Source organism: Solanum pennellii, chromosome 12 (assembly GCF_001406875.1).
Source record: "Solanum pennellii chromosome 12, SPENNV200".
Lineage (NCBI taxonomy): Eukaryota > Viridiplantae > Streptophyta > Magnoliopsida > Solanales > Solanaceae > Solanum > Solanum pennellii.
Genome location: NC_028648.1, coordinates 3,754,880 through 3,770,215, shown reverse-complemented (window position 1 = coordinate 3,770,215; position 15,336 = coordinate 3,754,880). Strand labels below are relative to the sequence as shown.

The 15,336-nt window shown below is 33.2% G+C and overlaps 3 protein-coding genes across 3 annotated transcripts in view; all 3 read right to left on the bottom strand.

The window, feature by feature from the left end:
* Window positions 1-1,042: 1,042 nt before the first annotated feature.
* LOC107005831 (ATPase 8, plasma membrane-type-like) lies at window positions 1,043-7,421 on the bottom strand. The gene is made up of 14 exons (XM_015204482.2): window positions 7,371-7,421; window positions 6,137-6,256; window positions 5,933-6,031; window positions 5,258-5,395; window positions 4,630-4,944; window positions 4,197-4,523; window positions 3,994-4,113; window positions 3,780-3,902; window positions 3,592-3,696; window positions 3,207-3,516; window positions 2,412-2,926; window positions 1,993-2,166; window positions 1,695-1,877; window positions 1,043-1,600 (listed from the first exon to the last, which is right to left on the bottom strand). Exons 1-14 carry the CDS (start codon window positions 7,419-7,421, stop codon window positions 1,406-1,408), a joined length of 2,775 nt encoding a protein of 924 aa, XP_015059968.1. The 3' UTR covers window positions 1,043-1,405.
* A 5,088-nt stretch (window positions 7,422-12,509) lies between these two features.
* LOC107005594 (60S ribosomal protein L39-3) lies at window positions 12,510-13,170 on the bottom strand. Its single transcript, XM_015204232.2, has 3 exons — window positions 13,025-13,170; window positions 12,836-12,939; window positions 12,510-12,746 (listed from the first exon to the last, which is right to left on the bottom strand). Exons 1-3 carry the CDS (start codon window positions 13,025-13,027, stop codon window positions 12,698-12,700), a joined length of 156 nt encoding a protein of 51 aa, XP_015059718.1. The 5' UTR covers window positions 13,028-13,170; the 3' UTR covers window positions 12,510-12,697.
* Window positions 13,171-13,669: 499 nt separating this feature from the next.
* Window positions 13,670-15,336, bottom strand: part of LOC107005527 (PHD finger-like domain-containing protein 5B) — a 3,339-nt gene continuing 1,672 nt past the window's right edge. Inside the window, exon 2 of the mRNA XM_015204141.2 lies at window positions 13,670-14,315. Within this exon, the coding sequence (XP_015059627.1) occupies window positions 13,960-14,292 (333 nt within the window). The 5' untranslated portion in view covers window positions 14,293-14,315 and the 3' untranslated portion in view covers window positions 13,670-13,959. The remainder of the gene's footprint in view (window positions 14,316-15,336) is intronic.

Genomic DNA, 15,336 nt, shown 5'->3' with positions numbered 1-15,336 from the left:
ACCTATTTCTTGCACGGAATGTCCTGCTAACATAGGAGCACTCCTACTAAGAAATGGAAGAGCAAATTTTTTTCTGTTCGAGACACCTCTTGTTTCTGCTCCTCTTTCTTCGCTTCGGGGACGGAGGTCCTACGGTAGGTATCAGCAGGCACAAGAAAGTTGACCGAAGGGGACCAACGCTTCTTGCTCCAACTTAGAAGTAGGGGCTAACGAGCTTTTTCTGCAGGCTGCTATGCTAGTTGTAGCGCGGTAGCGCTTTTACTAATACAATAAAAAGTCATGTTAGTGTTATGGTGCAGCGGAAGTCCCCCTCTCCTTACAGTCAAGTGGTTGAACACCCCTCGAATCTTCCTTGAGTTGACGTCACTGGGACATCTACCGCTTGTTTCCTGCCTTGTTAGTCATCCGTAGAGCTAAAGGGAATTTTGGAAGCCAATCCCATTCCCACACACCAATACCAACCTGGGTGGTTGTTCAGTAAGTCCTACAAACGAAGCAATAAAAACTCTGGGAATTAAAGGAGAAAATGGTGATTGCTCGATTTGTATCGAAGCAATTAAATATATGGAAATGATTTTTATTTTTCCTATTTGTTGTCATAGGTTTCATTATATTTGTATTAGACCATGGTTAGAAAGAGAAAAAAAAAGACATGTCCCTTGTGTTGAACTTGTGTTTGATTGAAATTTTCATGTTTTTTCATGTTAAATAGGATTAATTTATTTAATTTTTTTTGGATTAAAGAAGTTGTTCTACATTAAACTACATCTCATTAATTTTATAACTATTCCTAAAAGGACTTAATTAGGACACATACTTCTTAAACTCTGAATCATAATAGGTTTATAAATCAAGAATTAAAATTTTAAAAACTTGCATTGCCTTCTCCATTAATTAAGTTGTTCAACGATGATCAAAGCTTATGATGTAGTCATATAAATTTAAAAAATTATATAACAAGTGATCAAGCTAATCTTTTTTTTTTCTAGTAATATTGTGAGAAAAGTCGTAAACTAAATATTATGCTTTCCTTTTGGACGTATTTTAGGAAAACTAAATATATGAATTAATAATAAATAAATATTTACAGAAAAAAAAACATAAATGATAATATTATAGCTATTGTTTATGTATATAGCTACTAGTACTCACTTTTTTTTTTAATATGCAGCCTTTGTGGCTCACCAATTTAGGAACTCATCCAACATTGATAACATCATGTACATACACTTGTTGTTTTTTTGAAGAAAACAAAAATTAGCTGCAAAAATGCCCTTCACCAAAAATGTGATCATTGCATAATCTTTAGACAATATTGCTTTATTATTAGATCATTTCAACATGTTCCTTTTAGAGTGTAAAATTCCTCAAGCTCAGCAACATGGTTCTTGAAAATGTCAAGTAACTACTCGTGTGTGTACTTGGCAACTTCAGCTCGACGTTTAGCTTGTTCAGCAATCTCGTTCAATTCCCTGTAGTTCTTGTCATGGAACAAGCCATCGCTTTCTGCAGTCTGGAGACCATGAAGTGTACGTTGAGCCACGGCCCATTGTGCTTCTCTTTCGCCTTTTCCATAGTCCTTCTTTGTTGTGAAGGCGGTCTAATATCAAAGACGAAGAGAATTGAACTTGTCAAACACAGTATTAAGATTACAAAATGTGATCAATAGCTCTGTTTGTTTTTATTTCTTTTACCTTATTCTGGATCATTGAATCCCAGGCATCACCACTCAACGCGTAACGACTAATGAATTTAAGAACATCAAGAGGGAGATATGTAATGATTGTGTAGATCCATATGATTGCTGCCCATCCCCATCCAATTCCATGGATCCTAGCAAAGTTCCAGTTCGCGTAGACGGTGATAAGTGTAGCCACCTGAGTTAGAAAAAAAAAGAAAAACAGGATCTTGATTATTAGTAAGGATATATGTATATACAGAGTTGTGAAGATTTTGAATGTTCATTGAGGTTCGATTGTTTTAAGGACTTACGAATTGGGCTAGAAAGAAAGCAACCACAAGAAAAACACCGGGGCGTTCAACAAATGACCAGCTTCTTGATCTTGTCACAAAGATGAGAGCCTGACTGATAATACTCACTTGAAGGTATACAGCAGCTGTAAGACCGTGTTCGTTCTCCCTGATTGATCTAACACCGAACTTCTCCTGCAAATACACAAGATAAATTTGTTTGTCATGTTCCAATAGTACGTTTTGCTTTTTGTTGTGGGGTAACACCAGTATCCTGCCTATGGTTGATAGGCCTGGATGGCTCGGGTTGTAGTCATATGGTCGAGGGCATTTGGTTAATGAAATTAGTTAAGAAATAAAGTTGCACTCTCGCTATCAGTTATAGCTCTTTGCATGATGGTAAGTGTTTGTTCGGGAAGACTAAAAAGGAAAGAACTTACTGTAAAGAAATCAGTAGAGGCTGCAAGATAGAAGAACAGAACAGTCATGAGAGCTTGATAGGTTCCGAGGACAATCCCAGTGGCAAAGATCTCGTTGAGCTTCCATGAGTCGGGCAAAGGAGATGGCTTGACCCTGTCCTTAGAGATGGTCATGATGGTTCCATCGTTTAGGATGGCAATGATGAGGACCATGAAGGGAGGGAAGTCGAATTCCCAGATGAGTGCAATGAGCATGAATCCCATCACGACACGGATTGTGATTGAGACTGCATAGATAGTATAGTTCTTCATCCTCTGGAAAATGGCTCTGCTTGTCAAAACGGCACTAATAATGACACCAAGACCTGGTTGGGTCAAAACGATATCAGATGCACCCCGAGCTGCATCTGTTGAATCAGCAACTGCAATACCAATGTCTGCCTTCTTCAGTGCTGGTGCATCATTCACACCATCTCCAGTCATACCACAAATGTGCTTTCTTTCTTGCAGCTTCTTCACGATCTCGTACTTGTGTTCTTAAAAAGGATCAAAATATATCCTTGTGTAAGTTTGAAAGAAACTTTTGATCTTAAACGTGTCATGAAATTTCCGTTTCACATAAAATAAAAACAAAAGGTATTATTGTCACATAATATAACGACATTTCAGTTTACTGTCAATATTTTTTACTTCTGGAACTGTTTTTTCGTGTTGTGTTATATTATATGTTCTCTATAACATCATTTCGATATAGCAGCTAAAAAAAGTATTGAGTGGAATCGTTATTTGACTGTATTTTATTTGCTAGATATTTACCTGGGAAGACTCCAGCAAAGCCATCAGCCTGCTCAATAAGCTCCTCAACAGGAATTTGAGCAATGGACTCATCCTTGTGATCACCAAGAAGAGCTGAAGATGGATACATGTTGGTTCCCATACCGAGCCTACGACCAGTTTCCTTACCGATAGCAAGCTGGTCACCAGTGATCATCTTAACATTAACACCAAGCTCGAGAGCTTTGCGAATTGTCTCTGCACTGTCGTGCCTTGGTGGATCAAAGAGAGGTAAAAGCCCGACGAATTCCCAAGGTGAACCAGCACTTTCCTTATCTTTCTCTGGCACAGTCTGCACAAAAATTATCATGATACATTGCACTGCACTTAACTCAAACAAAGTTATCAAATATTATATTTGCTTTACCTGTCTTGCAACACCCAAAGAACGAAGACCGCGGTTAGCAAAGTTGTCGATGATTTCATGAGCTTTCTTTAAGACAGGTCCACTGAGCCCACAGAGTTCAATAATCTAGCAAAAGATTATGCTAGATTAGACACTAATTTAAGTATATGAAACTGAAGTAGTATAAAAGAGATTGTAGTATATCTTACTTGCTCAGGAGCACCTTTGCTAGCCCTGTGCCAGTCTCCATTGTTATCGATATAGGTGATTGCAGTGCGCTTATCAACGGGGTTGAATGGAAAGAAATGAACCTCTTGGATGCCTTCTCTTGCCTGCAATATCACTAGTACTTAAGCTCATCTACAACCTATTTGGTGACAGATTAACGACAAAGTTCATAGTTAACTCTTAGTTTCACATTACCAGTTTAGCATCACCCAACATATTAACGATACAAGTATCAATAGCATCCTGGTTTTCAACCCTCGAAGCTCTAGCTGCAAGTAACATAACGGTGTCTGCATCTGCGTTCTTAGGGAATACCTACAACCACGAACATAAGTCGTTATGTTCTGATAGGAATTTTCATAACAAAAAAAGGTATATTTTTTGTCTTGATTACGAACCTCAATCAAGGTTTGGTCAACAGTAAGCTTGTTAAGCGTGAGGGTACCGGTCTTGTCACTGCAGAGGACATCCATACCAGCCATTTCCTCGATAGCAGTCATCCTCTTAGTGATAGCGCCTTGTTGGGACAACCGATGAGATCCAATAGCCATGGTAACAGACAAGACTGTTGGCATGGCAATTGGGATACCTCCAATAAGCAACACCAACAAGTTGTCAATTCCATCTCTATATTTTCGCTTTTGAATCGGCCACATTACCACAATCTCAATCACTATTCCCACAAAAATTGAGCAAATACAAAAGTTTCCAATAGCAGTCAACACCTGATCATAGATATACACACAACAAATTTTTTAGAAACAATTGGTTCTTAGAAAGAAACAGTTGGAGATGAGTTTCATATACAAAATCATAGCGGTTTTTTTTCACCTTTTGGAAATGGCCAACTTGGTTTGTGCTATCAACAAGATGTGCAGCCTTTCCGAAGAAGGTGTGAACACCAGTAGCAATGACAACAGCATCGAGCTCGCCTTGCTTGACAGTGGAACCAGAGAAAACTTCATCACCGGGTTGTTTGGTGACTGGTAAGGACTCACCGGTAAGTGCAGCCTGATCTATCTTCAGGGGATCACCCTCGAGAAGACGAGCATCAGCTGGAATAATATCACCCAACTTAACACTAATAAGATCACCTGGAACCAGGAGCGAAGCGTCCTCCTCAGACCATTTTCCATCTCTCAAAACCTGAGAACCACATTCTCAAGATTATAAATCATCCATTACACATAGAGATATAATCGTCAAAAAACATGAACGGTGATATGAATTGTGCGAGCATTTCATCTAAAATCATGGACTTCATTCTTTTTATGAACGTCTGATACTATGTTGAAATGTATGATTACCTCATTTAAGAAACGTCAAATTAGCATTTCATTCATTGCACATAGAAACATAATCACCAAAAAAAACATGAACAGTATATGACTTGTCTCATCTAAAAGTTTAATATATTAGAATAAGACACGTTATATTCGACAGTTACTTATCCGTGTACCTTAGTTTTGGGAGCAAGATTAGCCATAAGGGCAGCAGCAGCATTTCCAGCATTGTTCTCCTCAATGAAACTGATAGTAGAGTTGATAACAAGCAAAACCATGATACCTACAAAGTCGGGCCAATCTGGTGGCTTACCCTGCATTTTTCGAAAATTTCACCTTAGATATTAGTTTGTTCTAACTTCTAATTAACCATAAACATGAACAAAGAGATGTATTTGGTATGACGAACGTCATTTTTCTAGTGAAGGAAAACAACTCTCTCCTCACGAGGGAAGTCATTTTCCCCCCTTCAAGTCAAAAAAAGTTTCTGTCAATCAAACATGAGAAAACAAATCACGACTTCCTCCTCACGAAAGTGAGAGAAGTCATTTCACCCCTTTTAAGTCAAAAAAAGTTTCTGTCAACCAAAAATGAGGAAATAAACCACGACTTCCTCCTCGTGAAAGTGAGGGAAGTCATTTCCTCCTTTTAAGTCAAAAAAAAGTTTCTGTCAACCAAACATGAGAAAACAAATCCCGACTTTCTCCTCAAGAAAGTGAGGAAAGTCATTTTCGTCCTTTTAAGTCGAAAAAAGTTTTTGTCAACCAAACATGAAAAAATAAATAATTTAACTTTTTTCAAAAATATTTTCCGAAAAATACTTCCGTCATATTTAATATATTTTTTCTTACCCCTCCATTTGCCAAGACAATAGACATGATAGCAGCAGCTTCCATGACCCATGAGAGAGGATTCCACATAAACCCCAAGAATTTAAGGACCTTGTTCTCCTGTAATAATAAAATTTAAACAAAAGTAGTGTTTATTTTTTTTTTTAAATAGAAAAATGAAATATTTAGTAAATAATACAAATTTTTTTAATTAAAAAAATTCACCTTTTTCTCTTCAAGTTTGTTGGGGCCAAAAATTTCAATCCTTTTTTGGCCTTCTTCTTTTGTCAAACCCTCTTTGCTACATTTCAGTATCTGGAAAACTTCTTCAACTGGAATACTTTCCTGCAATATCATTTTCCGTAACGAGTCAGAGATGAATCCAAAATTTAGAGTTAATGATGCGATTTATACGTATAATTACATAATTCGAGGTGGAGGTATTAGGTTCAATTAAATCTACATATTTAAGGCGTCCTAATTGTTCGTCTATGACCACATGTCATGCAATCAGTGGCAGAAGCAAAAATTTCACTTCAATATTTATTTTATATATATATAAATAAAATTATTCATCATTCATTATATATAGAGGAAAAAAATATTATATAAACAATATGATCATGCGAAAAAGGTGTATTCATACGTAATAAATAAATTTAACAAATTTATAATCATTTTTACACACACATAATTTAAACTTAATCGAATCAAATTTAAATTATGAATCTTGTTGTCATTATGAGAGGAGAAGATGCATTAATCAACAAATTTAACGAATTCATCATCATTTTTACATAAAAACATAATGTGAAGTTACTAAAATCCAAAAAATATTCTAATTAGAACTCATTGAATAAACTCTAAATTCTGAGTCAGAGTGGCACTCATGCACTATGTGGAATCAACAAATTTGTCATCATTTTTTTACACAAAATATAATATGAAAGTGACTAAAATCACAAAAAATTATTATAATTAGAACTCATCAAATAAAACATAAATTTTGAATCTTGGTCACCACAAGAGAGGTATATGCACAACGTGATCAACAAATAAATCGAATTCATCATTATTTTTACACAAAACATTATGTGAAAGTTATTAAAATCTCAATAAATATCACAATTAGAACACATATTGAATAAAATTTAAATTCTGAACTCAGTCACCATAACAAATTTAAGAATTCATCATCATTTTTACAAATCATAATGCAAATATTACTAAAATCTTAATAAATATTATAATTAAAACGCATCGAATAAAATTTAAATTCTGAACCTGATCAAGATAGATGCACTATGGGAAGATATTTAACGAATTCATCATTATTTTTACACAAAACATAATACGAAAATTACTTAAATCTCAATAAATATTATAGCTAGAACTTATCGAATAAAATTTAAATTCTGAATCTGCTACGACAGGAGAAGAGAGGAAAGATTATACTTACAAGATCAACCTTCTCATTCTTAAGCTCTTCCAAGGATAAATTAGCGGCCATGATGATAAATTAAACTCTAGAAAAATAAGAGGGAGTTTAATACTAACCAAATAATTAAAAAAAGTGAGTTTTCAACAAGGAAGAAGAATCAAGAATGAAAGAGAAATTAATTAGGGAAATAATAATTCTATTATTATTATCACTCTTTGTCTTCTCCCTCATCTAAGCTCACTTTCTTGAAAACACAAATTCCCTCTTTCAATCAGTCCATATAATATATAGTTATAGTTAATTACTTGTTAATTAATTTGACTACTTTTTTTAATGATCCCTTAAACAAGAGTTTTATATCTTTGACACTTTAGGTTAATTTTGAGATAATCCTATAAAAAAGGAGAAGCCATGAGAATTGCTATTCTTTCTCTTTATTCTTCAAATTTTCTAATTCAAATTTTCTAATATTTTGTTTTACTAATGCTAAAAACATGCAAAGCCACACAATATTAAGATTTCTTTTCTTTTTTTTTTCATCTTGAATATTTTTTTGCTATATTTTATTTTATGAAATTTATCCCTCAAAACCATAATTTTTTATATTAGTTGAAATAGTAAACCATAAATTTTTATATTAGTTGAAGCAGTAAACCATAATTTTCTATAAATGTTGAAATAATATATTAGATTTAATGAAATAGTAACTTTCTCTCCTTTTGTTTAGGGATTTTTATTTATTATTATTATTTTGGATATAATTTTTTATTATTATTATTATGTTTTGGATATAATAAATTGAATGACTGATTTGATCGATCCATATTATCGGCAAAAATAACTAGGTTTTCATCCGGATATTAGTATTTGTTTTGAAATAATTAATTAATACTCAACTAATTTCCAACATTAATCTTGAAATAGTATAAACTTGTAATGATTTTTATGTTGAGATTATATATCCCTACAATACAAACCAAAAGGCCCCTAACTTCAACATATTATAATGACAATGTTCAAGAATATATATATGTATAATAAAGGAGAGTAATTTGTAATGTGATTTAGCCAAGTGATCAAGTTAATAAAATGTCACTTGACAATTTTAAGATTAATTTAATAAATATTGTTATAAGAATTTAAATTAAAAGTATTTGTATTTAAAGTTACATTAGATTTTAATAAACAAAAGAACCTTTTTCATTATTTTAAAAATAAAAATCCATAGTAGAAGAGTTCTAAATGAACTCTTACTCATAGAACGAATTTCAAATAATACTATATAATTTAGAAAAGTAAAAAATATATGATAATAGTAATAATAATATTAATATTAGCACCAGAAGTAAAAATACTAATAATATTAATAATTTTAAAAAAAAAAACAATAAAAAGTAAAGAACATAAAGAGGAGTAACAAATAAAAATAAAATAAAGTAATAAACTAATCTTTTTTAATAGAAAGATGTGATGTTTGAAATTTAAATTTAAATAAAAATTGAGTTGGAATAGAACTCTACTTCTTAACTTCTCTTATATATTGTATCCTATATATTATTCAGGATTTATTTTTCTTGTTATTTTGTTTTTGGATATAATTTTTTTATTAGTATCATATTTTTGGATATAATGGATTAAATGACTGATTTGATCAATCTATATCGTTGGCAAAAAATAGCTAGGTTATGAAAAAAAATGAGTCTTTTAACTTAGATAAGATAACCAATAAACAGTATGAATCGATAGCTAACTTATTTTTCATCGTTTTTGCTTAGAAAAAATCAATTAATACCCAATTGATTTACAACTCACTCATATTTAACTCATGTTGACATTATATATCTACAATCCAAACCAAATTGCCCTAAGTTCAACATCTCCCAACAATGACAATGTTCAAGAAGATATTTATGTATAATAAAGGAGAGTAATTTGTATTTTCTAACTTGATTAAGCCAAGTGGTAAGTTAATAAAATGCTACTTGATAATTTTAAGATTGATTTACTAAATATTATTTTAAGAATTTGAATTAAAAGTATTAGATTTAAAAAAAAAAGAGAGAATTATTTTCATTAGTTTAAAAATAATTTTTAGATATTATAAATATATTTAAATTTAGATTTTGAGAGTATGGATAATTTCAGATAATACTATTCAATTTAGAAAAGTAGAAAATAGTATTTATATTCACTAATAACCTACAAAAATGCATATTTTTAGAAGTCACAACATAAAAGATCTAAATGAACTCTTACTATTTCAAAAACGTATCCTTATGTTGTTATAAAATATATTTGATCGCATTTGGTTTAAATATTAAATAAAAAATAGAGATATAATAATTTAAAAAAAGTAAAAAATTAAAATATAATAAAAAAGTAAAGAAGATAAACACAAGAGAAAAAAAAGAAGAGAAAACGTTGGAAAAATATTAAAATAACAAGGATAAGGAAAAAGAGGAAGAAAAACGCAAGAAAATAAAATTAAATAATAAAGATAAAGAGGAGAAACAAACTAGTCTCTTTTTATTCTGTTATTGATAACTAATAAAATATCTAAATTAGTTATAAAAATATATGCATTACATTTTTAAAAAAAAATACTAAGAAAGAGTAATAAACTCATTTTGTCTTAAACGTGATATTTGAAATTTAAATTTAGATAAAATTTGAGTTGAAGTGGAACTCTACTTCTTTAACTTCTCCTATATATACTCCTACAAACTCTACCTATGATATTTCTCGTTTGTTTATTTTTAGAGGCTTTTTTTTTGTTTAATGTTTTTAATTTTTTATCATATGAAACCTGAGCAACTTATTAAATTAAAATTCAAGTTATCTGAAACCTTAGCAACTTATTAAATTAAAAATTATTGGAGTATTTAAATAAAATCAACAGATTTTTAAGATATTATCGTCAACTCCGCTTGTTCACACAATTATGTAGAGCTTATCCTAAACGGCTTAGATTTCACCATAATGAACTTCTCTGTTATTTTTTAGAAAGGTCTTTTCTAATCCCAAGATAAGCCTTTGCCAACCGTACTAGACAAGATTTATGTGACAGACTCAACTCAACAGACATTAAAGAAGGATGGATACCGCACTAGGCAAGACCTACGTTATAGACTCAACTCGGAAAACATTGAGGGGGATCGATGCTTCGGGTACTACTAGGCACAACATAGCGAGAAGTCGTTTTGCTCTGTTCATCTACCCCTAACAATAACAAGCAAGAGGGGGTGCTAAAGTTTAAATCCGTAGTGATCTCTGCTGATGTATATAGTGTGTCACGTTAGGTAACTTGACTCATTTCCGTCGATGAAATGAATCAATCTCGGTATGTCACGAATTCATGTTGTCCACGACAATCATCCTCATAGATAATCATCCTCTATACCAACTAAGCAAACCCCCTGTGTAATAGCTTACAAATCACATAAACATTAAAGGGAAAACAATCCCGAATTATCCGTATGAATAACCACCCTCCAAACAAACTAAGTCAATCCCGAAAGACATTTTTTAAAAAGTTTTTGGGTTCTCAAAGTGCAAAGTGCAAAATGCAAAATGACTATCTTCAGAGCTTTCGATGTGTATTAGAGGATCCATCCATGACCGACATAAATGTGGGATTTTACAACAAATTATCACCAGAGTACGTTTAACTCTGATATCCGAATGTCGATAAATTTGAAAATCCAAATATTCATACATGGAACACTCATTTTCTACCCTTAATATGTTCAAGTTAGATATAAATAGATTGAATAAATGTGCTATGAAAGACACCAATACACAGGCTTTACTGATGTCAATCAAGGCCTTTCATCTATTTTATTGTTCATACGAAAAGAAATCCACAGACCAATTTCCATAGAATGGTGAAAAGTTGCATGAGATTTTTACAAATTTAACCAATTGCTTTATACGTCCATAATCCAGAATACATTACAAGTATCATACAATACAGTTGTGCACCATTCCTGCATCACAGATGTGCAAATGGCAATACAGTTCTAACACAAGCTGAAAGCCTCTGGCCAAGTCATTATGTAAAGCTTCTACTGTAAGAAGAGGCAATCACCTCTTTGCAATATGAAGAGAATAGACTGAGGGCTGGAATATCTTTAAAAAAAAAAGTCTCACAAAGGAACTATATATGTTCACGCATCGCCAAGTCATTTCTACAACATGAAAGATATCCAACCTCTCATAATTTACACCACAGAACTATACTTGTCCATGGAATGACAATTCAGTTATACAAATGCATGCATCAAGTACCAGTAGAATACACTTTAAAAATATAAACACCTCTAGCTATGACAAGTGCTGAGAGCTCAATCTGATATAGAACACACAAAACCTATATATTAGCCAATGGCAAATGCTCAGTTAGCACTCATGGATGTCATTCTCACCCTGGTTTGGCCTCTCTCAAGAATAAAGTCTTTGTGCAGTCCATGTTTATGAATAATTGCAGTAAAGAACATTATTCTTCATGCACATCCCTACAGACACTGAAGTGCAGGAAATCCAGATCAACACTTCTAATTAATCAAGATATCTTAGGACTCGAAAGATTCCCAAACTTCTGATCAAATACACTTTCAACACCATCCATAAGGAGTACAAGTAGATTAATCAATCATCGCAAAAGTATGCGCTAGGTCTCTGGGGTGAGTCACAATGCACAACAGCCGATGAAGCAGCCGCCTTGATATGCAAATAAAAAGCCAAAGGATAAAATGCAATATGGCTCTTGATACTAAGTTAACAGTGGAAATATCTAAGGTATCGGTACTGGTGAGATCATGATTCTTACTATGACACAATAGCCGGATGAGTGGAGAAACACTCTTCCGATATAAGCTTAAAGCACATACCTTTATATGTTTATAACTCAAATCAACATGGTTTACAACTAACGGCCTACAGTAAGCAACATCATACAAGTTTATCTTACACCTATCAGTCCAACAGATAAGGATGACAAGTTGGTGCATCAGTTGATAGTATGATAATACACCAGCTACCAGAAACAATACCATAAAAATACAAATTCATAAGCAAATTAACACAAACACTACTCAGCAAGTGTAAATCACAAACAGATAACTCAATGCATGAAAATGCAACAACAAAATACTACTATTAACCAACATTTAACAGCTCAAATTAAACAGAACAACTTCATAATCGGTCATTAATATATAAATCTCTTCCAAAATTAAAAACACAGTCTGTTTCCTCAGCAAATGAGCTCCTATTGAGCTCGAAAATAAAACATAATCCGAGAAGTTTTTCCATTAAAAACATAAATAAAACACGATTCTTCCACCTTAAAATCCTAGCTTGGTCCTACGCCAGTGCCTACGCTTAGCATTGTACCTAAAATACAAAAACGAAACTTCATTAGTAAAAGTCCAAATTAATATCACAATACTCAATTTTTTTTAGCAATTAGTGAATATGAATACCTGATTGTGTTATCAGTTCTCATACGGATCCAGTAAGGAATTGGCCTGTTCTGCCTCTGCTTCTTCGCTAGCTTCTTCTTAATCATGAATGACTTGTGCGAAGGCTAAACAAAAATTGCACGGAAATCAGTTTAGCATACACGAGCTTACAATAAGTATCAATTTTGAATATTTCGAATAGAAACTCACCATTTTTGCTGTTGGAGATTCCCGGCGCTTAAGCTCTGATGCTGATTGAAACCCTAAAGCATGAACAAAAACCCTAGTTTTGGTTCTATATAACAATGTAACACAAGGCCCACTGGGTCGGTATTCTATTTGGGCCCGATTTTTGGGGTGCTGATTATAGTAGGTGGCCCATATTAGGCCCAAAATCTTTGCAAATATATAGTCAAGTCTAACACTTGTGTTTCTTTTATGTTATTTCAATCTTACGGACAAAATATTTGATGATACTTACGAAATCATAGACCGAGTCTTACATTTTTTAAAGTTTTTCCGAAATGTATATGTAGACTATGATCTAGAATGTCCATAAGTTGTAACAGAAATTAAAAGTGATCACACCTAAATTTGTTCATGTAAATATTTCTACACGATCAATGCATAAAACTGGTTCTTATTATATGGTCTGGATATCTATGGAAGCTATTTAAACCTTAGCATAAAGCTATTTCACTTCCTTTTAGTTCAAGCTGTTCTTTAGCAACTATTTCTTTTTGTGGATTTGTGATATATTGAGATCTCTGTTTATGTCATCTGCTGTTCTTAATGTATGTTGTAACTTCCTAATACAAATCCCATCAACATGATCTGACTAAAGAACAAGAGTACAGTGTACAATCATGATAGAAAATTAACTGGAAGTAAAATTTTCACAAATTACATCCAAAAGAGACTAGATCGAAAGTCGATTAGAGTTGACATTTTGTTGCATACCCTTGCACAAAACGAAATTACAATGGGTTAAACTTGTTATATGAGTATGTAATACAGCAAGTTCCAAGGCAATATAGTGAGTAAGTTCATAGGCTATACTCAAATGCCTAATTTTGACACAATTATGCTAGTACAAAAATCCAGTAGTGAACTTCACCGAAGGGTGTGAAAGAGGTATCCGACCCTCATCTCTTCTTGAAACCATATTTTTTACGTTCATAAAACAGATCGGTCTTGGCACTACCAAGATTGACTATCTTTGGACAGCCATCCCTATCTTTCTCCTGCTGAGTACACTCCTTGCAATAGTAAGCATCAGAGATACCAACACCACCACAGATGACACAACGGCCTTGAAAGGATCCATAGTTGCATTCATCACAAACTCGGACAAGTGTGCAAGGCCGTACGTATGAATCACAAATCACACACTTCCCATCACATTTCTCACAAAGTCGACCGATAGCTATTCCTGGCTGCTTCCGGCACATGATCAGATCGGGATGATGCTTCGCCATATTTCTAGCAGTGACGTCTTAACCTGGAAAAGAAAATTAAGGAAGAGTCATTAGCAGACGGCAGAAATGAGGCAAAACAATGTGTTTCTAAGATCTGTATGATTATGCTTATTGTAGCAGAAAGCATAGAAAAAAATATAAATGGGACAAGAAGTAGAATACAGTAACTTATTCTGATTGATAAAAAAGCAAGTTCAACTTTATCACGTCTTTCCAGTTCCATAAAGAGATAAATATTATCACCCTAGTATCATAACATATCATGTTACCATTTGCTAGGCCCAAGAAATAGCATCAGTTAGACAGTTACAGAAATGTCCAAAACCGATCATGTCTGCCAAGAAGCAAAAAGAACAGAATTCTGTAAAAATATAGATATCATCACCCTAATGTCAACATATCCTGCTACCATTTGTGATGCCCTACAGATAAGGAAAATGAATGAAAATAGCATCAGTTACAGAGTTCTCCAAAAAAACTTGGATTCATCAGCTTTTAGACTGTCTAGATGGAGATGAACTCGCTCTCTCCCCTACCCCTTTAGCTCCTGTACTTTTCTCCTGATAAGAATTTGTCAAACATTATGGACAATGGTATGGACCATGGAAAAATTGATTTCTACAGTTCCACAGAGTTTCTTTTATATTTAATTTGTGACAGGGAAGATAAAAGGTGAAGGCAATATTCAATCAACTTTTTGGTTCTTAAATTTAAGATTGTCTCGACCGATCAATAGGGGAAAAAGAATTGGACCCTCACAAGAGATTTTCCAAAGAAAAATCCTCATCAATAAAGCAATGCAATTGCTGGTGAGTGGTGACACTATGCACTTTGCAAACACAAACAGCTTTATGCACCTCTAATTCTAATTTTCTACAGAGAGAGTAACAATGGCATCTATGTTAACACTACCACAAATTGATATGGTTAACCAGCTAGTTATTTCAACGAACGATCTTAACAAACAGAGTTAAGAACTTGCAGCGATCTTAGCTTCACTATCCTACATTTCATTTTATTTTATTTTTTTGGGGGGGGGGGGGG

Coding starts and splice junctions, on each gene's coding strand:
- LOC107005831 (XM_015204482.2), bottom strand. CDS start 7,421: ATGGCCGCTAATTTATCCTTGGAAGAGCTTAAGAATGAGAAGGTTGAT. Junction 6,032..6,136: donor ACAAACTTGAAGAGAAAAAG/GTGAATTTTTTT, acceptor TTATTATTACAG/GAGAACAAGGTCCTTAAATT. Junction 3,903..3,993: donor TGTTGGGTGATGCTAAACTG/GTAATGTGAAAC, acceptor GTGATATTGCAG/GCAAGAGAAGGCATCCAAGA.
- LOC107005594 (XM_015204232.2), bottom strand. Junction 12,747..12,835: donor AGAACTGATAACACAATCAG/GTATTCATATTC, acceptor TTTGTATTTTAG/GTACAATGCTAAGCGTAGGC.